Consider the following 20,633-nt stretch of genomic DNA (forward strand, 5'->3'; position numbering starts at 1 on the left):
AGGGACAGAGGCAGAGACAGAGACAGAAAGTGGGGGAAGACACTTGGTAAGAAATCCTGAGAATTCTCTGAAAACTGGTCTGTGTGTTTGTGGGTTCTCGGTCCTCCAGAGGTTTGAAGGTTGTGAGCTAACTAACTAATTAACTAACTAACTAACTAACTAATTAACTAACTAACTAACTAACTAACTAACTAACTAACTAACTAACTAACTAACTAACTAACCCTGTTAGTGTAAACAGTGAATCAGGTGGACGTGAGATCATCTCCAAATGGTCCCCAAATCTCCAAATGGTCCCCAAATGTCCAACATATACTTAAACAACAACAATAAAGGCGTCCAGTACTGAGACGTCCGAGCTGCTTTTTTGAGGTTTTATCCACAGATTCCAGTGATGTTTACAGACCCTGAACATTCATGGAAAACCAGCCGTGGACTGAGTGAAAGTACAACTATGAGACCACATATGATTGATTTTTATTCAAGAAATGTAGATTTTATCGTAAGAATGAACTATATTAAATAATGAGCACAATGAAAGATTATGGTTGAAAGATTAAATGTACCACAAAGGCAGAGCCTTTTTATTTCTTAGGCATATTGTGCATGGTTAAAGCGGTGTGACCAAGCAAAAGATGTACTATATTTATCTTTTTAGATTATTTGGGAAGGCGGATAAACTCAGCTCTGAAGGAAGAAATCTCAGACATTTAGCTCAGGCGGACATGCTGCTCTCTCCTCCAACCTCTGTTTGCTTCCATATTTTAATGGATTTCTTTACACTTTTTTTATTTTATTTTTTTACAAAGAAAATAAGTTTATAGTTGGTAATATAAGGAACAGCAAACAGTATTTTTCTCAAGAGCAATTATTGAGGGGACAATTACACCTTTCAAATTACTTTCTCGTTTTAGGACGCTTGATTACAAATTTACATCCAGGACTTCTTCAAACACCTTCAAGTTGCAGATTTTGGTTTTAATGATTATGATCAGTGTCGCAGTAAGAACTTGCCAAGAATTTACTGGGGGGGGCGAACAAAATACAGGGTTGGAACTTTATCATTAATTGTGCACGTTAGTCAGTAGGATTTCAAAAATGTTTGCTTTATGAGGAGGAAAGAAGCAAACTCGTTAGAGAAAGGTGCAACTAAACGGTTTACATTTTTATATCCAGATTATGTCTATCAATTATATTTAACGGACGGCAAGTCGCACCACGTGACCGCGGCGGCCTCGCGCGGCCATGTCTCTTTAAATGTTTGAAAGCGCAGCGCGCGGCCCGTCCTGTGACGTCACCTGGTCCATGAGGGGAAGATGGCGGCGGCATTGGAGCGCAGTTTCATAGAGATTTGTGGATTTGAGAGGGAAACTTTGAACAGATTCCGAGAGGTGACCGTGAACCCGGGTGAGGCTCCCAACAGACTCGTTACATCGCCTTCGTCTTGCTTCCTTCTTGTGTACAAGCTGACCCCAAATGCTAACTAATGCTAGCGGCGTTTAGCTAGCACGCTGTGTAATAACGTTTTTAGCTGCACACGGTTAGCCCAGTATAAAGGCCCATCTAAATTCTAATGTGTGCTAGATGGACCCTAAACCCAAAGGGGCCTTTTAAGAGCATCGCCGCTACCTCATGTTGTCTGGAAATCTCACTCTTATCAACACAAACTTGTTCATTACCCGGTAACTCATTACCCGCTAACTTGAGCTGTCACGCAGAGGAGCTGGAAACTACGTGTGTTTAATGTTTTATCGGCTTGCTGCAGCCGCGTGGTTTGGCCTGCTGGTTTACTACCATGTGTGCGTGTCCTCAGGTGTGCGTGCGTGTCCTCAGGTGTGCGTGCGTGTCCTCAGGTGTGCGTGCGTGTCCTCAGGTGTGCGTGCGTGCGTGTCCTCAGGTGTGCGTGCGTGCGTGTCCTCAGGTGTGCGTGCGTGTCCTCAGGTGTGCGTGCGTGTCCTCAGGTGTGCGTGCGTGCGTGTCCTCAGGTGTGCGTGTCCTCTGTGCAGGTGTGAGCGCCGCGTCCGCAGGTGTGAAGTTTCCCGACAGCGCCGGCGCCTTCCATTATGAAGACAGCGGGAAGCTGCTGTCGGTCACCAGTAACCGATTCATTCACTGGTAACATCAGGAGTCACCAGTCCGGTTCACATTGACGTGCAGGTTCTGTTGGTGGGTCCATCAACGGCGTGTTGGTTCGCAGGTCCACATGTGGCGACACCGTGCAGCTGGTGGAGCAGTCTCTGGACACCAACCTGCTTAACAACGCTGTTAAAGTCAAGTTCACCCACAGCACCGTGCTGCCCGGAGGCGTCCACATCCAGGAGACGCTCAACAACGTCGTCATCCTCATGAGCACCAGCCAGAGCGTCCACCGCCTGGTGCTGCCCCACCCCACACGCATGTACCGCAGCGTGAGTATCTGGTGGGAAAGGATGGTTCAAAGGCCTGTTTCTGCATTCACCTTTGAATCTGTCTGCTCAGGGACGTTCAGAGGCCGTCGTCACTGAACGTGTGATTCCAGTTACATCTGGGTCATTGTTATACTCAAGCTAACGCCATAATGTCAACGCTAACTGTTCACATCTTGCTAACCAGTGAGCAAATACACCAACACTAGGAGAAAAACATGGTTTCCAACTACTGAGACCTGCTTTCAAATGCATCATCTTATTTTTGATGGGGAGTCACCCACCCAGAAATCACAGCAGGTTCCTGCCGGCTCTTCTGTGCAGGACCTTGTGACTGAGCTTCACATGCAGTCCATCTTCACTGACGTGGGAAAGCAGAGTCTGCAGGACCCGTCCAGTTGTGCCGTCATCCCCAGCTTCGTGGGGCAGATGGGGAGCCCCATCACCTCCACAGCCTGGCTCAGTCAGTCAGGAGAGGCCCACTATGCTCTGGCCTCCCCTGCTGGAGGGATTGTGATCGTTACTCTGCCGCCACATGGCACACAAGGTGGAGAGCCCCTCGCTGATGCTGCGGTTTCCTTCACTGGGTCCTGGCTGTTGCTTTTATGCAGCTTTCTTTTCCTTGTTTCAGGTGGGGTGTCGATCCTGGAGCTCAAAAGGAGCTCCATGATGCAGAGGCTGTCTGGATGGATGCCCACAGCCATCCGTGGGGAGCACAGTCCCTTTGACCTGGTCCTTAGTCTCGCTGTCAGGGAACTGGAGGAAGACTCCTTCGTCTTCGCCCTCTGTCAGGATCACAAGCTGCGAATGTGGTCGTTGAGGGTGAGCATGAGCGAGCGTGTTGAGCCGGGCTGGAGCTGCCAGCTCACGCTGTCCTGCTCAGGAAGGGGCCGTTTCAAATCAGTAACTTCAGTTTTATGACATCAAAGCTTTACTTTAATAACCCAGAAAAGTTCTTGGACTTTTTAAATCACAGTTGAGAACGAGCGGAAGTATTTTGGGATCCAACAGGAAGAGATTGTGCTGTGCTGGTGACTGCAAAGATAACTCTTCTCTCTCTCGATGGTGAAGTTCTGATTGCGTGTTGCTCTTCAGGAGCAGGCGTGTCTGCTGGAGGCGGACATGTTGGACTACATGCCCGCCTGTAAAGGTGTGAGGCGTCTGGCTGGGCAGGGCCACCGTCTAAGGCTGGCCTTCTCCTCCACCACCGGTCTCTGTCTCTGCGTTTATCTGGCGGTACCTCAGAGGGGACAGTTTACTGTCCTACAGCTGGTTGCCACTGACAACCGCTACAGCCTGGACCACATCTCCTCCCTGTTCACCACACAGGTAAACGAGAGCTGCGTTCCGCTGCTTTCCTCCCATCAACCTTCAGGCTGTCCTCAATTCTATCAAAGATGTCTCTGTCCTCAGGAGACTTTAGTGGACTTCGTTCTGACCTCCACGGACATCTGGGGCATCTGGGTGGATGATTCCAACACCACAGTGGTCAAATACATCAACTTTGAGCAGTAAGTAGAGAAATCAGAGTCTTGTATGTGACGCTAGAGAGGCTTTGATCTGTGTCTCACTTTCCCAATATTCCTCATTCCACTGTGCAGTAACACGGCCGGTCAGTGGAATCAGGTGTTTGTCCAGCCCCCCCCTGAGGAAGAGGTTCACATAGGCATGGACCAGGACCCCAGGGTAAGGAGCCCTCACCCCTCAAAACGCCTCTCTGGGAGCGTGAATTTCGTAATGTTCGACCCAACAACACTGTGTGAATTCTGCTGAAATCTTCCCCTGATTGGATTCATTACGGAACAGTTCCGATAAAAGCAGGACTCCAGATGCAGTTGTGGTCAGGGACATGAATAATTTATCCACCACCATCTGCAAGTTGTTTGCTCTTGTCAAATAGGAACATTGGGTTTAGTTCAATCTGCATTCTTCTATTCTAGGAGAGTTTTATTGGACCAAATGAGGCGCTATGAGCGACCCATGAGACTTGTTTTGGTAACAGTTCAGCCAGAGTCATTGTTGTTTGGGAGCTGCAAACAGACCTAAAATGACGTTGAAACAAAGGCAGCGTCTTTGACAGCAGATCGGAACTCTTCTGTCTTTGGCTGGGAGTAAAGGTCCTGGGGGAGCACGGGAGTCCTGCCAAGGCTGATCCAGGAAACAGTGATTGGAAACACTGGTCCTTGTGTGTTCCTTAGACATGGGGGGGTTCTGGCCTCATATCCATGTGCAAGCGCAGCTTTTCCATGTTTAAAGACGTGTTGTGTGAATTTAAGCCGTCCCATTAGCACACATGGAGCATTCCTGGGTTAAGGCTCTTACTGGGGGGGCATAGTCCTCACCTTTACCACCCACAGATATGAACCAGTGACCTTCCGGTCACAGCTTTGACCCTCGTCCCCACAGATGCACAGAGTGTGTAGATCAGGGGTCAATGCAAAGGTCCTCTTGCGTAATCTCCTGATTGGCTCCCAGTTCCAGGCTTCCGTCACTGTCCGTGTTTTCCTGCTTGGCTTTAATCTTCATTCCTTCATTCCTGGGACACAGAGCAGATTACAGGAAGAGTAATTGGAGCAGTTGTGTGTGAAAACTCTGAGGCCGGGATAGTGGGAAAACTGGAGAATAACAGCGGGCTGGTTGCTGGGAACAGACTCTCCTGGCCTGTTGTCATGGTAACCTGTGGCTAATCTTTTCTCTTCTTGGCCCCGCGTGTGTTTACAGGAGACGTACCTCGATGTCCTCTTCTCTCCTCTGCGCTTCACAGCTTCAGCCATTGTTAAAGCTCTTCAGGTGAGAGATGCTGCTGTGCTGCTGTTGTGTAGCTGTTGTCATGCTGCTGCTGTTGTCATGATGTTATGATGTCATGTTGTGCTGCTGCTGTGCTGCTGTTGTGCTGCTGCTGTGCTGCTGTTGTCATGATGTTATGATGTCATGTTGTGCTGCTGTTGTGCTGCTGCTGTGCTGCTGTTGTCATGCTGCTGTTGTCATGTTGTGCTGCTGTTGTGCTGCTGCTGTGCTGCTGTTGTCATGCTGCTGTTGTCATGTTGTGCTGCTGTTGTCATGCTGTTGTGTTGCTGTTGTGCTGCTGTTCTCATGCTGTTGTTGTGCTGCTGTCATGCTGTTGTGTTGCTGTTCTCATGCTGTTGTGTTGCTGTAACCCCCTGTTCCAGATCTTCCGCAGAGGCCTGGACCGGCCCTCCGACCTGTCGTGGGAGGCTCTGAAACAGGAAGTGACGCTGGCGGTGGAGGCTGAGGTGGGTGATGCTGAGACCTTCAGACCTTCAGACCAACGTTCCGATGCCAACGTGCTGATTCCGGCTCTTCTCCTCCTCAGCTCCAGAACAGTGTGACGGAGTTCGAGTTCTCTCAGGAGGAGTTCCAGCAGCTGCAGGTGGAGTTCTGGTCCAAGTTCTACGCCTGCTGCCTCCAGTACCAGGAGGCCCTGTCCATGCCTCTGGGGCTGACCGTCAGCCAGCACACCGGCATGGTGTGTGTGCTGAAGAAGGTAAAGGCAACGTGCACGCGTGCACGTGGGCTCCTGGTGCCCTGTTGCATTGTAGCGTGTTAGAAGTGGAGTTAACCAAGCTGAACAGCTGCTATCAAACGTGTGCACGTGAGGTCGTTCAAGCAGCTGCAGCATTTAAGAGTGTGTGTGTGTGTGTGTGTGTCAGGGCTTCGTCTCCTTCCTGTTGCCGTGCTTTGCTGTGGATCACCTGTATCTATCGTACGACGAGTACCTGCTCTCTGAAGAAGACACGCCCATCAGTGAAGGTGAGCAGCTGCTGACGCCCATCAGAACCGTGTGTGTGTGTGTGTGTGTTCACACTTCGCGCTCAGCCCTGATGGACCTGTGTGTGTGTGTGTGTGGGGGCGGCTGTCTGCAGATCCGGAGGTGGGCCGTGATGTCCTGCAGCTGGTCCAGTGTCTGCGGCTCATCAGTGACGCCGTCTCTCCTGATTTGGCCTTTGAGATGGAGAAAGCTGTGGAGCACCTGGAGCCCCCTGAGGGGGCCGCTGAGCTCATCTTGGAGAACATGTTGTCCAATGACAGGTGGGTTACAGAAACTAGTTTAACTTAACAGAAGCTGCAGCGATCCACGACTGCTCCGTCACAGTTTCCCTAAAATACTGTGTTTGTATCCAAATCCAGTGAGAACGTGATTGAGGAGATCCAGAACAAGCTGCAGGACATTCGGAACCCGATGGCAGCCATGATGGTCCTGCTGAGGGAGATGGACCTGGAGACGGACTCGGAGTGGGGAGGAGACGGAGCCGTCCTGCCGGGTAGGGTCAGGGGTCAGGGGGAGGGCAGCTCTGGAGCCTCTGGTGGAGCCTCCTGCTCACCAGTGCTTCCACGCAGGTCTGACCACCAGGATCCACCTGTCCCAGCTCTACGGCAGCAGCTCTGCGGTGGCGCTCATCTGCCAGGCCGTGTGCCACATGAGCATGACCCGGGTGATGTTCTGCAGAGACCTGCTGATCCTTCAGAAACTCTACCTGCGCTTTGGAGACAACGTAGGACCCACAGCCCTCCACGCCAACATGAACGCGTCTCGTGCCAGAACGCCTCGGCTACTCTGTCTTCCTGTGCGTCTCAGGTGTTCCTCGGCGGAGGCTCTCAGCTGCTGCAGCTCCAGCAGGACCTGGTTCCCCGGACCTCCCACATGCTCACCTCCTACCATCTCCTCAAACACATCGGTCAGAGCCTGGCCTCCTCCGTCCCCGTGGACATCATGTGGGTGTCGTCCATCATGATTTAGCATGTTGTGCCCGCCCCCTCTCAACGCGCTCTCTCCTCCCGCAGCGACGCCAACCTGCAGCACCTGTCCGTGCTGCAGCTGTCCGACTCCCCGGCGCTCTACGCCCACAGATCAGGTGAGTGACGGTCCGTCCCCGGGACACAGCTGGACACGCTGGTGTTGACGGGCCTGTGTTGATGCCCCCGCAGCCCTGAGCCCTCAGACGGTGGTGGAGCTCTTCTATCAGACGGTAGCCAGGAAGATGATCATCGCTCAGATCTCCAGTCAGCAGCAGAGTCCTCCTCTCCTCCACTGGAGTCACATGATGTCCACCGTGGTCCAGCAGCTCGCTCAACTGCTGTATCCTTGAGAGGTGCTTTGGTTCCTCGGCTTGTTCCCGGCTCGGGAGACCTTGGGCTGCATCCCACCTCAGCATTGTTGGTGGTGACACCTTAACGGATGTGTCCCAGGTGGCCCAGCAATCCTGGTTTCCAGTTCCCAGAGTGTCTGGTGACCAACTGCCAGTACACGCAGCTGCAGGTAGGCGTGGCCTAACAACACAACATGGTTTAACTGGGGGCGAGTGACACCTCAGCACGTGTGTTTCCGGCCGGTGCAGGAGTACATCCGGCTGATTGGCCCCTGGTGTCAGATCAACATCGGCTCCTGTCGCTTCGCCTTGGCCCAGTGTTACCTGGCCAATGGAGAGGGCCAGAAGGTGAGTCCCAGGACCTCCCAGGACCTCCCAGGCTGCTCTGCCTCCCAGATCCTCCTTCATAGGGTGTGTTGTTTTTAGGCCCTGCAGTGCTTCCAGGAGGCAGCTACAGAGGTGGAGAAGGAGGAGTTTCTGATCAAACTCACTGGCAGCGAGGAGGAAGAGGCTCCCGCGAGCAGCCCCAGATTACAGTACTTCAACAAGGTAGAGGAGCGATCATCTTCACTGCTGCTGCGTAGCTGCTGCAGGTCATGAACTGAGGGTCCCTTCAGGTGCTGCGATTATTGGAGGACGTGGGTCTGCCTGAGCTTGTGATCCAGTTAGCTTCTCTGGCTATAACGGAGGCTGTGAGCGATGTCACCAGCCAGGTAAGCGCTTCTCTCTCAGCACCGTTTCACATCCAGCGTTGTGCCTGAAGACGCTGCTGCCTTCAGGCTGCTCTGTGGACGCGGATATTCAAGCATCATCTGGACCTGGGACACAACGCTGAAGCCTATGAAGCCCTGACGCAGAACCCCGACAGCAGCATGTAAGCGCCTCTTCTGAAGATGCTTTATTCATCCCGTGCTTCAGCAGAAATCTCTGCCAGCGCTGCCCCCCCAGCTGGAGGACTGCTGCCCCCCTCCAGCTGGAGGACTGCTGCCCCTCCAGCTGGAGGACTGCTGCCCCCCCCCAGCTGGAGGACTGCTGCCCCTCCAGCTGGAGGACTGCTGCCCCCCCCCAGCTGGAGGACTGCTGCCCCCCCAGCTGGAGGACTGCTGCCCCCCCCCAGCTGGAGGACTGCTGCCCCCCCAGCTGGAGGACTGCTGCCCCCCCCCAGCTGGAGGACTGCTGCCCCTCCAGCTGGAGGACTGCTGCCCCCCCCCCAGCTGGAGGACTGCTGCCCCCCCAGCTGGAGGACTGCTGCCCCCCCCAGCTGGAGGACTGCTGCTCCAGCTGTAGCTGCTGACAGTCTGATTCCAGCTAACATCACTTCCTCCCCTCTCTCTCTCACACACACACACACACACACACACACACACACACACACTCTGTTCTCAGGCAGCTGGATTGTCTCCGTCAGCTGGTCGTTGTTCTGTGTGAGCGCTCTCAACTGAAGGATTTAGTCCAGTTCCCTTATGTCAACCTGCACGATGAGGTAATTTTAGGGAACCGTCTAATGAATCGGTGAGACAGGAGACAGTTGAACGTCCCAACATTTGCGTCGTCCTCAGGTTGTCACCATCATCGAGTCTCGAGCCAGAGGTTTGGATCTGCTGGCTCATAATTACTACGAGCTGCTCTATGCTTTCCACATCAACAGACACAACTACAGGAAAGGTACAGACCCTGAGCAACAGACGCCCTCTCAGGACCACCCACATGGCCGCTTACTGACACTTACTGTGTGTGTGTGTAGCGGGAACGGTTATGTATGAGTTCGGGATGCGTCTGGGCCGAGAAGTCCGAACCCGTCTGGGCCTTCAGAAACAGGTGAACTGTTACCTGGCTGCCCTCAACTGTCTGCGTCTGATCAGACCAGAATATGCCTGGATCGTTCAGCCTGCCTTTGGAGCAATGGTACACACACACACACACACACACACACACACACAGCGCCCAGTTGACCCGTGTCTGATCAGGGGGTGTTGATGTTTGCTGCAGTACGAGCGTCCAGGAGCGTCTCCAAAGAGGAATTCTGATGGGGAGTTTTCTTCTGAACCAGGTAACGTTCCTGTAACTGCTGGTGTGTATAGACGTGCTGCCCTCTAGTGGGCAACTATCGTACTGCAGGCTCGGTGGAATAATGACTGCAGTGCACGCGAGTGGTTTCATTGGTCACTCTCAACTTTGGCAGAAGATCTTTGGTGATTTTAATGGTCAAATATTGAATTACACCAAAGATTGAGACAGAAATGGTGACGTGACCTCATGCGGTCATAAAGCTCAACCTTGGTGACTCTCCAACAGCAGTCAGGCGTCAGGTTGACATCCTGGAACTCAAAGATCTGGAAAAGGAGTACATACTGTCCCGCAGTCGTCTCACCCTCGCCCAGCACCACCCACCGTCTGCTGCTATTGCTGGTACACACACACACACACACACACACACACACACACACGCATTCCCCTTTAATAGCCAAAACACGAAGGATTTGACCAATCAGCTGCTTTCTTCATGCAGGGAGCGCCTCGGCCGTGGAGATGGTGGCCTTGTTGGTCCAGAATGGACTCTTTGACTGTGCCGTGTCCGTCTGTCAGACGTTCAAGCTGAGTTTGGCTCCAGTTTTCGAGGGTTTCACCTTCAAGTGAGTCTCGCACTTTTCTTCAGGTGAGTCCTGTGGAGGCAGAAACACTGAAGCCATCGGACCACCGTCTGTTCACAGGTGCATCAAGCTTCAGTTTGGTGGGGAGGAGAGTCAGAACGAAGCCTGGAGCTGGCTGGCTGCTAATCAGCTGTCATCTGTGGTCAACACCAAAGAGTCCAGGTGTTTGGATTCTTCCTGTTCTCTACAACACTGAGATGATGTCACTGGTCACATGACTGAGCTCTCCTGTGTCTGTGCCCCTCCAGTGCCACAGACGAGGCCTGGCGACTGCTGGCCTCCTACCTCGACAGTTACCCCTCTGCTAACGCTCAGTACCACCGCTGCGTGATCAACAAGCTGCTGTCACATGGTGTCCCCCTCCCGGACTGGCTGATCAAGTCTTATAAGGTGAGACCTTTACGGGCCCTGGTGTAATCCCGACGCTGACCACTGGGGGCGTGTTGAGTCATGATCCAAATACAAGTTTCCTGTTGTCTTCTGTGTAAAGGACCATTTTTATTTCAGTTGCTTCTATGAAACAAGTTCTGCCAAAACGTTTTAGAGTAGCGGGGACATTTTGTTGCTCTGCTGTACGCTGAGAGAAAGGCCCCACTGTTATTCAGACCTTTTCCATGTTAGGAAGGAGTTGTAAACGTTGACGAGTGTAATTCTTTCTTTCCTTCATGATTCCTTCAGGCAGTGGATGCTGCGTCACTGCTGCGTCTGCTCCTGAACTTTGACCTGCTGGATGCTGCAGCAGAGCTGGTGCTGGAGTATGTGGACGCTCTCCTGGGCAGGGGACACCAGTACTTTGGAATAGAGGTAGCAAGCACAAGCACATGGCATCGCCACTAATGCAGAGAGGTTCTGAGGGATGGATGAGTTTGTGTGTAGATCCCAGAAACAAAGTGTGTGTGTGTGTGTGTGTGTTGCAGAGGCCTCTGTCTGCAACATCATCCTCCGTCTGGCTGCCGTACACGTCCATCGATCAGCTGCTTCAGATTTTGAATGAAAGTCAGACCAACAGCATCGTGAGTCTTTAACTTCTGAGCCGCTCCGGTCTCCCATCGGGTCCTTCAACCAGCTGGATTGTGGGAAGTGTAGTTCAGTGCTGCAAGTGAAACTTCTTTAACCGCAGCTTGTTTGTTTTCAGGTGTACAACAAAGTTCGAGACAAACTGGGCGACTATCACAAACTGTTGGAGCAGACGACCAAGCGCAGACTGACGACTCGATAAGTGAAGCTGGACGACCGCGTTTGGTGTCAGCACGATGTAAATAAACTGTTTGACATGTATTCAGTTTTTAAGATGCACTGTTTGTACTGGTTTTTGCTTCACCTGTAAATTGTGATAAAATAAACCTTTTTCTGGATTTTCAGTGTTACTGGGGTTTCTTTTTTACGTCCTTTGCTATAGTGAACCCTGTCCTCGAGGGCTGCAAGCCAGCCAGATTTGAATTGTCCTCGCAGGCAGAACGTGGCTTTGACCACGGCCCGGGGGAAAGAGCCTAGCTGCTCGACCAGAAAACCCAGTTGAACCGTGGCCTGGGTTTCAACACCCCATTTTAACCCATAGTACATGACCTAAAACATATTTTTCAAAACTTGCTGGGCAACAATTTTCTACAAGATGATTTTCCCAAAGAAATTTGGGCTTTTACAAATAAACCTTTACGTTTCAGTCATTTTTAGAACCTTGAACGTCTGGATGTCCGATGCTACGTTGCTGTCCCTACAGGCCGGTGACGGTACTACACCCGAACTAAACCCGACGGCACTAGACACCGCACGACACCACCATCCAGTGGCCACTAGATGGCGGTGTCACACACGGGCGCGCGACATCGCCATCTAGTGGCCACTGGATGGTGGTGCTATCTAGTGGCGGTATTGTGTGCCAGTGCACGACAGTGGCCACTAGATGGCGGTGTCGCACACGGACGCACGACACCGCCATCGTTTGGCCACTGTCGTGCAGTTAGTTGATGGAACCATTATATATACAGTATATATATATTATATATGCTCGGTGCCTCGTTATAAACGTTTACAACTACCTTGTTTTGTCGCCAAAATATTCTCAAATTTGCAAGAAATTCAACATCTATGCTGTCATGATACATAAGATATAATTTATTAGATATATCTTTACCTATAGGAATATATGGCCACTGCAGATTTGACTAATGATAAATTATGTTTCCTCTGCTTTACATCTTTATCACTTAGTATTTATGCCACCCCTGATGTAGGAGCATGGTGTGTCCTGGTGTGTCCTTTTAACCTTTCACCCTATGGATTAGTGAAGAGACGAGGCCTGTTTTTTTTCCAGCGAGTACAAATTAAAAAAAAGATTTATTGTGCAGCCAGACTCTACTGTACATACCGAGTGCTGAGTGACAGCAGCATGAGTGACTCAGAAAAGGCTAAATGGAATGCTTTGTTCAGTAATACTGATTTGTACCATAGAAGAAGAGGAATGCAGTCATCAGAGGTATTACAACACCAGAATAATCTGCTATAGGTTCATCTGTGCTCGTCCACCTCAGCAGGTGACCTCACAGGAAGTCATTAACTGGTCGCTGCAGTCCGTAGCTGCGTCTGCGAGTATAAACGGGCCGAGCGGCGCCATGTAAACACGGGTCGGGCTGATGTCACACAGTGCTTTTGGTGGGCAGCTCTGTGCTGTTGTGTCGCGTCTTGCGTGACGTGCCGTCGTCCCTCGGCCGAGCCTTCTGCAGGTTCGACATGGCGGCGGTGCGCTCGATGTCGATGAGGGCGTAGAGCTCGGTGCGGCGGGTGGGAGTGGTGGGGGGCAGGGGGGAGGTGGGGGTGCGCGGCGTGTGGGGGTTGCTCCCGTCGGAGGCGCCCCTGTTCGTGCCGCTGTTGTCCATCTCCACCTCGATGTAGTTGAGAGTCTTAGGGGGCTCCGTGTAGCCCGGCAGCGGCGGCCGGCGGAAGTCAAAGTTGAAGATAGTCGGGCCGTCGGTGCGGCGGCGAGCCGTGTCGGGCCGGTGCGCGCTGAGCGGCGCCGTCACGTTCTCCGTGTTGACGTAGTTGTGAGAAGACTCCAGGGCCGCAGACAGGGGGTGGGAGTAGGAGTGGTGGAGGCCGTGGTGGTTGTAGCCGTTGAGCGACGGCGTCTTCAGGCCGCCGCTCTCCTCGTCCTCCGAGCTCGGCTTCCTCGCCTCCCACACCGGCGGCAGAGCCGGAAGGTTCTCGTAGTCCAGCAGGGCGGTGCGCCGCTGGGCCGAGTTGTTGACATTCTGCAGGTCGGGAGTGAGGGGCGGGGGGCGATGGCGGCGAGGAGCCGTGGCGGGATTGGAGGAGCCGTTGGAGAGGGGAGGGGCCGGCTCCACCTCGGCGGGGGCCTCCGTGGAGCCGTTAGTCTCTGGGGTCTCCTCGGCCTCCTTCGCCTCTTGCTGCCTCTTCTCCTTCTCCATCAGCTGCCTCTGAACGGGGGTGGGGCCCAGCACGAAACGGACCCCCTGAGGCTCCAGCAGCACCTGGGGCTCCGGCTGGGTGGGAGGGGCCAGGGGCTCGCAGCGGGTCCTCGGAGGGGGGGGAGGTGTCGGAGGGCACTGCGACTGTGGAGAGGTGGGGCTCTCGAGGGGGGTGGTGACGGTCAGCGGACTGGGCTGGTCCTCCAGGAGCCCCGTGGTGTTGACGTAGGTGTGAACCTGCACAGGTGACACATCAGAGGCTGCCAACAGGAAGCTGCATCATGGAACAGGAAGTGAGCGTCTTACCGCGTCATCTGCCACCAGCAGAGGGTGCGTGGACTCCTCCCCCACCGAGGGCAGGCGTGTGCTGGCCACGGAGGGGTGGCGGGTGGAGGGGTGAGACGGCGCCTCGCCCACAGACGGGATCCTGGTCACGCCGTTGGGAACGGTCGGCACCGAGTAGCCCAGCGCTGCTCCAGAACCGGACAGGAGGCAGAGGAGGGTGTGAGCGCTAAACCAGGGTGGATCACGGGGGTGTGTGGGGGGTGTGTACCTGCTGGGGTGTGTGTACCTGCTGGGGTGTGTGTGGGGGGTGTGTACCTGCAGGGTGTGTGTACCTGCTGGGGTGTGTGTGGGGTGTGTGTACCTGCAGGGGTGTGTGTACCTGCAGGGGGGTGTGTGTGGGGGGTGTGTACCTGCAGGGGGGTGTGTGTGGGGGGTGTGTACCTGCAGGGGGGTGTGTGTGGGGTGTGTGTACCTGCAGGGGGGTGTGTGTGTGGGGTGTGTGTACCTGCAGGGGGGTGTGTGTGGGGTGTGTGTACCTGCTGGGTTGTGTGTACCTGCTGGGGTGTGTGTACCTGCAGGGGGGTGTGCAGCCTGCTGGGGTGTGTGTACCTGCTGGGGTGTGTGTACCTGCTGGGGTGTGTGTACCTGCAGGGGTGTGTGCAGCCTGCTGGGGTGTGTGTACCTGCTGGGGTGTGTGCAGCCTGCTGGGGTGTGTGTACCTGCTGGGGTGTGTGTACCTGCTGGGGTGTGTGTACCTGCTGGGGTGTGTGCAGCCTGCTGGGGTGTGTGTACCTGCTGGGGTGTGTGCAGCCTGCTGGGGTGTGTGCAGCCTGCTGGGGTGTGTGTACCTGCTGGGGTGTGTGTACCTGCTGGGGTGTGTGCAGCCTGCTGGGGTGTGTGTACCTGCTGGGGGGTGTGCAGCCTGCTGGGGTGTGTGTACCTGCTGGGGGGTGTGTACCTGCTGGGGTGTGTACCTGCTGGGGTGTGTGTGGGGTGTGTGTACCTGCTGGGGTGTGTGTGGGGTGTGTGTACCTGCTGGGGTGTGTGTGGGGTGTGTGTACCTGCTGGGGTGTGTGTACCTGCTGGGGTGTGTGTGGGGTGTGTGTACCTGCTGGGGTGTGTGTGGGGTGTGTGTACCTGCTGGGGTGTGTGTACCTGCTGGGGTGTGTGTGGGGTGTGTGTACCTGCTGGGGTGTGTGTACCTGCGGGGTGTGTGTGGGGTGTGTGTACCTGCTGGGGGTGTGTGTACCTGCTGGGGTGTGTGTGGGGGTGTGTGTACCTGCTGGGGTGTGTGTACCTGCTGGGGTGTGTGTGGGGTGTGTGTACCTGCTGGGGTGTGTGTACCTGCTGGGGTGTGTGTGGGGTGTGTGTACCTGCTGGGGTGTGTGTACCTGCTGGGGTGTGTGTGGGGTGTGTGTACCTGCTGGGGTGTGTGTACCTGCTGGGGTGTGTGCAGCCTGCTGGGGTGTGTGCAGCCTGCTGGGGGGTGTGCAGCCTGCTGGGGGGTGTGCAGCCTGCTGGGGTGTGTGCAGCCTGCTGGGGGGTGTGCAGCCTGCTGGGGGGTGTGCAGCCTGCTGGGGGGTGTGCAGCCTGCTGGGGTGTGTGTATCTGCTGGGGTGTGTGCAGCCTGCTGGGGTGTGTGTACCTGCTGGGGTGTGTGTACCTGCTGGGGTGTGTGCAGCCTGCTGGGGGGTGTGTACCTGCTGGGGGGTGTGTACCTGCTGGGGGGTGTGTACCTGCTGGGGTGTGTGTACCTGCTGGGGTGTGTGCAGCCTGCTGGGGTGTGTGTACCTGCTGGGGTGTGTGTACCTGCTGGGGTGTGTGCAGCCTGCTGGGGTGTGTGTACCTGCTGGGGTGTGTGTACCTGCTGGGGTGTGTGCAGCCTGCTGGGGTGTGTGTACCTGCTGGGGTGTGTGTACCTGCTGGGGTGTGTACCTGCTGGGGGGTGTGTACCTGCTGGGGGGTGTGTACCTGCTGGGGTGTGTGCAGCCTGCTGGGGTGTGTGTACCTGCTGGGGGGTGTGTACCTGCTGGGGTGTGTGCAGCCTGCTGGGGGGGCTCCAGAACCGCCTCCTCCACCACGCTGATGCTGTGGTTGTGCATCACCTCCTGCAGCATGTTGAAGATCTCTTCCGCTCGAGAACATTTGAAGGCGAAAATACCTGCAAACACATCGGCGGCGTCAGGCTCCGCCCACAACGCTTCGCCACGCCCAGATACGGGTGGGGGGGCGCCTCTCTATGTGTTCAGGTTAATGTGAAGAACAACACTCATCCCGATCCAATAACACTAAAAATTCTCTTTCCGTACATCGACTACGTCAATTAAACGCCACGAGTCCGGCGCCGCTCGTCTCCTGGATCCGACCATCAGAGGAACGTGGGCGTGGCCTGATAACCACGCCAGACACGACCATGCTGGACCTCCCTCAACCCCCCAGAACCCAACTGATCCGCTACCTTGTCCCGTCTGGCAGCGCCGGCCGCTCTCGAAGGAGAACAGGTTGGAGTCGTAGCCATAGCGACGCAGGCACAGGTACGGCCACCTGACGTCGTCACGGCGATGCGTGTGGAGGACCAGCTCGGCCTCCGTCAGCTCCATCACTCCTGAGCCCAACTCGTTCCCATCGTCATCCACGTTAATGACCTGAACAAAGACCAGGTCCAGATTCAGCCCAGATTCAGGGCTGGTTAACGAGCTGGTTAACGGGCTGGTTAACGAGCTGGTTAACGGGCTGGTTAACGGGCTGGTTAACGGGCTGGTTAACGGGCTGGTTAACGGGCTGGTTAACGGGTGAGTCATTGATCGAGGGTTCTAGAATCGGCTCCTCAGCAGACGTTGAACATTTAAAACCACTGTTTTTAGCATTTGCTGCTCTGATCCGACTCCTCGTTTCTCCGTCAGCGTTAATTAACGAGCTCGATGGTTCCAGTCGGTCGGGCAGCGCCTCCTCCTGCAGCAGCTCCATGTTGGAGGAAGAGACGCTGCCTCAGAGGGAGACGGGGGAGACGGGAGAGACGGGGGAGACGGGAGAGACGGGGGAGACGGGGGAGACGGGTGAGACAGGAGAGACGGGGGAGACAGGAGAGACGGGGGAGACGGGGGAGACAGGAGAGACAAGTGAGACGGGGGAGACAGGAGAGACAGGTGAGACGGGGGAGACGGGAGAGACGGGGGAGACGGGAGAGACGGGAGAGACGGGGGAGACGGGGGAGACAGGAGAGACAGGTGAGACGGGAGAGACGGGGGAGACAGGAGAGACAGGTGAGACGGGAGAGACGGGGGAGACAGGAGAGACAGGTGAGACGGGAGAGACGGGAGAGACGGGGGAGACAGGAGAGACGGGGGAGACGGGAGAGACGGGAGAGACGGGGGAGACAGGTGAGACGGGAGAGACGGGAGAGACGGGGGAGACGGGAGAGACGGGAGAGACGGGGGAGACAGGTGAGACGGGGGAGACAGGTGAGACGGGGGAGACGGGGGAGACAGGAGAGACGGGGGAGACAGGAGAGACGGGGGAGACGGGAGAGACAGGTGAGACGGGGGAGACAGGTGAGACGGGGGAGACAGGTGAGACGGGAGAGACAAGTGAGACGGGGGAGACAGGTGAGACGGGGGAGACAGGTGAGACGGGGGAGACAGGTGAGACGGGAGAGACAAGTGAGACGGGAGAGACAGGTGAGACGGGAGAGACAAGTGAGACGGGGGAGACGGGTGAGACGGGAGAGACGGGTGAGACGGGGGAGACAGGTGAGACGGGGGAGACAGGAGAGACGGGGGAGACAGGTGAGACGGGAGAGACGGGTGAGACGGGGGAGACAGGTGACCTCAAAATCAAGAAGCCTCAAAATCTCAGATTAGAATGAAGGTTCTCATCACTGCTGCGGGGGACAGGGACGGAGACGGGGACAGAGACAGGGGACAGGGATGGAGACAGAGACAGGGACAGAGACGGGGGACAGAGATGGAGACAGAGACGGGGACAGAGACAGGGGACAGGGACGGAGAACAGAGATGGAGACAGAGACGGAGACAGAGATTTAGACAGAGACGGAGACAGAGATGGAGACAGAGACAGGGACAGAGACGGAGACAGAGACAGGGGACAGGGACGGAGACGGGGGACAGAGATAGAGACGGAGACAGGGGACAGAGATGGAGACAGGGGACAGGGACGGAGACAGGGGACAGAGATGGAGACAGAGACGGAGACAGAGACAGGGGACAGAGATGGAGACAGGGGACAGAGATGGAGACAGAGACGGGGGACAGGGACGGAGACAGAAATGGAGACAGAGACAGGGGACAGAGACTGAGACAGAGACGGGGGACAGGGACGGAGACAGAAATGGAGACAGAGACAGGGGACAGAGACGGAGATGGAGACAGAGACGGAGACAGAGACAGGAACTGACCTTAAATTTACTGTGATGATTATCTGGAATCGACTCTTTCTCTGGACAGCTTAAGCAGCTTCCCATGGCTCCCTCACACCACCTGGTGTCTGAGGACAGCACACACACACACGGGGGGGGGGGGGGGGTGAGAGAGTGTGTGTGTGTGTGTGAGAGTGAGAGTGTGTGTGTGTGTGTGTGAGAGTGTGTGTCTGTGTGTGTGTGTGTGTGTGTGTGTGTGAGAGTGTGTGTCTGTGTGTGTGTGAGAGTGTGTGTGTTGGGGCTCACCTAGATCCTGCCTCCAGTCCTGGTTCCATCCTCACAGCCTGACGGACTCTCATGGTTTAGTGGGTCTGAACATGAACAGCAGCTCTGTGCACGGAGACACACACACACGCACACACACGCACACACACGCACGCACACGCACACACACACACACACACAATCATATTTAACAGTTCACAGAGTGAAAAAGGATCATTTGCAATATACAAACAACAACAACAACAATAATAATATCAAAGAAAATCAGGCTGATGGATGAGGACGATGGGACGTCCACGGGCCCGCTGGGACGTCCACGGACCCGTGGACGTCCCAGCGGGCCCGTGGACGTCCCATCGGACCCGTGGACGTCCCATCGGGCCCGTGGACGTCCCAGCGGGCCCGTGGACGTCCCATCGGGCCCGTGGACGTCCCATCGGGCCCGTGGACGTCCCAGCGGGCCCGTGGACGTCCCAGCGGGCCCGTGGACGTCTTCCAACTTCCATCTTCAGGTCCAAAACACAACAACATTCTGACAGGAGACGCAGAGACGAGCAGGACGGCGTCTTCACCCCCCCCTTCACTCTCCCTCCATCCTGGTTAAACCAGTAAGTTGACGGGTCCAGATCCAGAAGACACAGAGGTCAGGTGCCCGGATGCTGGATCCGGATTCCGTACGGGTCGGCAGTCCCAGCTGAACTGGGCCAACGGTGGCTGGTGCCGACTGGTGAACCGGGTCCCACCAGGTGGACAGTCCCCAACAGAACATGAGGGTCAGAACATGAGGCGCCAGCAGCTCTGCGTGGTGGCTGGACTTTACTGGACCTGTCACCGGACCACCCCGGACCGCCAGTGGCCGCAACTGGTCCCACTTCCCACCAACCAACTAGTTTCCACAACTTGCTGGTTCTGCTGGGCTTTGTTGTCGCCTGGAGGTTCGGATCCATTCATTGTCCTGCCGGTGGCGACCTAAACCGCTGGGGGACGAAGCCGATGTCTGCGGGACATTTGGGACAGTTCGGGCAGGTCCGACTCGACCGAAGCTGCGCAGCCCCGCAGATCCCGCAGCGCTGATGCGGGGCGGGCAGCTCGCTGACTTGCGCAAGTTCGGCGAAACTTTTTCCCCCTCCAGCGCGAGTAAGTCGGTGACCCGCGGGCCGGTGTCCCACAAAGACGGGGGCGAGGACGCCCTGTCCGCTGGCCGGGGCAGCCGCCGCAGGCTTTAGCTCCCCGTTAGCCACCAGCTAGCTAGCGTCCCGAGACACACCAACGCAGTCCGCTCGCTGGGCTCCGTCTAACCGCGGCCAGGACGGACGGGGAATGGAGGCATACTTACGGGACACGGTCGTGGGTGGCGGGTTACAGTGGCCGAAGGTCCCCGACATCCACACGGCGGCGAAGCAGCTCGGATTCGTCCCGAAGCGACGCTGGGTCGTCCGGGGAGAAGCCAGCTAGCGTTAGCGCGCTGCTACACCCGCAGAGCCTCCATCTTTCCTCTGCGCTGCTAGAGCGCCAAAAAAACAATCACAACTTCTTCCAAACGTGGCTACCGCTCGCCTTCGCGCACGACGACCGCGGAAAAGCGGCTCAGGTCCATCGGCGGTCCGCCGAGCTTCGCGGTGGGCCGTCGGGCTCCGTCCCAACGCACTTTTTATCGGTGAAAAACAAGTTTGCTGCGGTCGGACGGCGCTAGCCTGTCGGCTAAATCACTGCTGAACTTCCGAGAGTTTCGGCTCCCAATGTGCTGGAGCCCCGCGGGACTGCGCATGCGCCGGGCCTCTCCCCGCGGAGCCCGAGCGAGTGACGAACACAAAAGTCATCAGTTAAAGATAATTGCTCCTTCTGCTAAACACCCGCAAATGTGCGCGTCCCACGCGCCGCCACGCATTCCTGCGGCGTGAGTGAGCCGTCGTGTCGGAGCAGGTACCGATGCTGCAGGGAAGCAGCCGCCTCAAAGGCTCTGCTCGGGATTTACTGCGCGATTATTGCAGATAATCGGTGATAATTGCGACATTAAACAAAGTTTAATACGTGACGTGGTCGTGACGTCACCTGCGTGTGAGACGAAAGAAACATGTTTGAGTTAAATGTTGTGACGT

General features: G+C 55.7%; 2 protein-coding genes across 3 annotated transcripts; one reads left to right on the forward strand and one right to left on the reverse strand.

Moving 5' to 3' along the window:
- Positions 1-1,268: 1,268 nt before the first annotated feature.
- Positions 1,269-11,525, forward strand: nup160 (nucleoporin 160). Of its 2 annotated transcripts, none has more exons than XM_011607684.2 (34): positions 1,269-1,407; positions 2,007-2,115; positions 2,198-2,408; positions 2,730-2,952; positions 3,037-3,227; positions 3,501-3,734; positions 3,819-3,916; positions 4,007-4,091; positions 5,127-5,195; positions 5,576-5,659; positions 5,740-5,910; positions 6,077-6,176; positions 6,290-6,455; positions 6,555-6,688; positions 6,765-6,919; positions 7,003-7,139; positions 7,209-7,279; positions 7,353-7,503; positions 7,614-7,683; positions 7,763-7,861; positions 7,940-8,062; positions 8,131-8,226; positions 8,293-8,387; positions 8,900-8,996; positions 9,073-9,178; positions 9,258-9,418; positions 9,503-9,563; positions 9,809-9,922; positions 10,023-10,146; positions 10,225-10,326; positions 10,413-10,554; positions 10,843-10,968; positions 11,082-11,177; positions 11,300-11,525. In XM_011607684.2, exons 1-34 carry the CDS (start codon positions 1,317-1,319, stop codon positions 11,381-11,383), a joined length of 4,176 nt encoding a protein of 1,391 aa, XP_011605986.2. In that variant the 5' UTR covers positions 1,269-1,316; the 3' UTR covers positions 11,384-11,525. The 2 variants fall into 2 exon arrangements, with proteins under 2 accessions (XP_011605986.2, XP_029698003.1); XM_029842143.1 differs by having other exon boundaries at positions 9,812-9,922.
- A 941-nt stretch (positions 11,526-12,466) lies between these two features.
- On the reverse strand, positions 12,467-20,544 carry LOC101062095 (fibroblast growth factor receptor substrate 2). The gene is made up of 7 exons (XM_029841195.1): positions 19,871-20,544; positions 18,556-18,639; positions 18,289-18,377; positions 16,333-16,519; positions 15,901-16,035; positions 13,896-14,059; positions 12,467-13,826 (listed from the first exon to the last, which is right to left on the reverse strand). Exons 3-7 carry the CDS (start codon positions 18,352-18,354, stop codon positions 12,801-12,803), a joined length of 1,578 nt encoding a protein of 525 aa, XP_029697055.1. The 5' UTR covers positions 18,355-18,377; positions 18,556-18,639; positions 19,871-20,544; the 3' UTR covers positions 12,467-12,800.
- Positions 20,545-20,633: the final 89 nt, after the last annotated feature.

The sequence above is a fragment of the Takifugu rubripes genome, chromosome 9 (assembly GCF_901000725.2).
Source record: "Takifugu rubripes chromosome 9, fTakRub1.2, whole genome shotgun sequence".
In the NCBI taxonomy this organism is placed as follows: domain Eukaryota; kingdom Metazoa; phylum Chordata; class Actinopteri; order Tetraodontiformes; family Tetraodontidae; genus Takifugu; species Takifugu rubripes.

Bases quoted from the DNA above. Each gene is read 5' to 3' on its own strand.
- nup160 (XM_011607684.2), top strand. From the start codon at position 1,317: ATGGCGGCGGCATTGGAGCGCAGTTTCATAGAGATTTGTGGATTTGAG. The intron at 2,953-3,036 runs GTGGAGAGCCCC...TCCTTGTTTCAG, and splicing joins GCCGCCACATGGCACACAAG to GTGGGGTGTCGATCCTGGAG. The intron at 5,196-5,575 runs GTGAGAGATGCT...CCCCTGTTCCAG, and splicing joins CCATTGTTAAAGCTCTTCAG to ATCTTCCGCAGAGGCCTGGA.
- LOC101062095 (XM_029841195.1), bottom strand. From the start codon at position 18,354: ATGGGAAGCTGCTTAAGCTGTCCAGAGAAAGAGTCGATTCCAGATAAT. The intron at 16,520-18,288 runs GTCAGTTCCTGT...GTCTTTGTTCAG, and splicing joins ATCATCACAGTAAATTTAAG to GTCATTAACGTGGATGACGA. The intron at 13,827-13,895 runs GTAAGACGCTCA...TCACCTGTGCAG, and splicing joins TGCTGGTGGCAGATGACGCG to GTTCACACCTACGTCAACAC.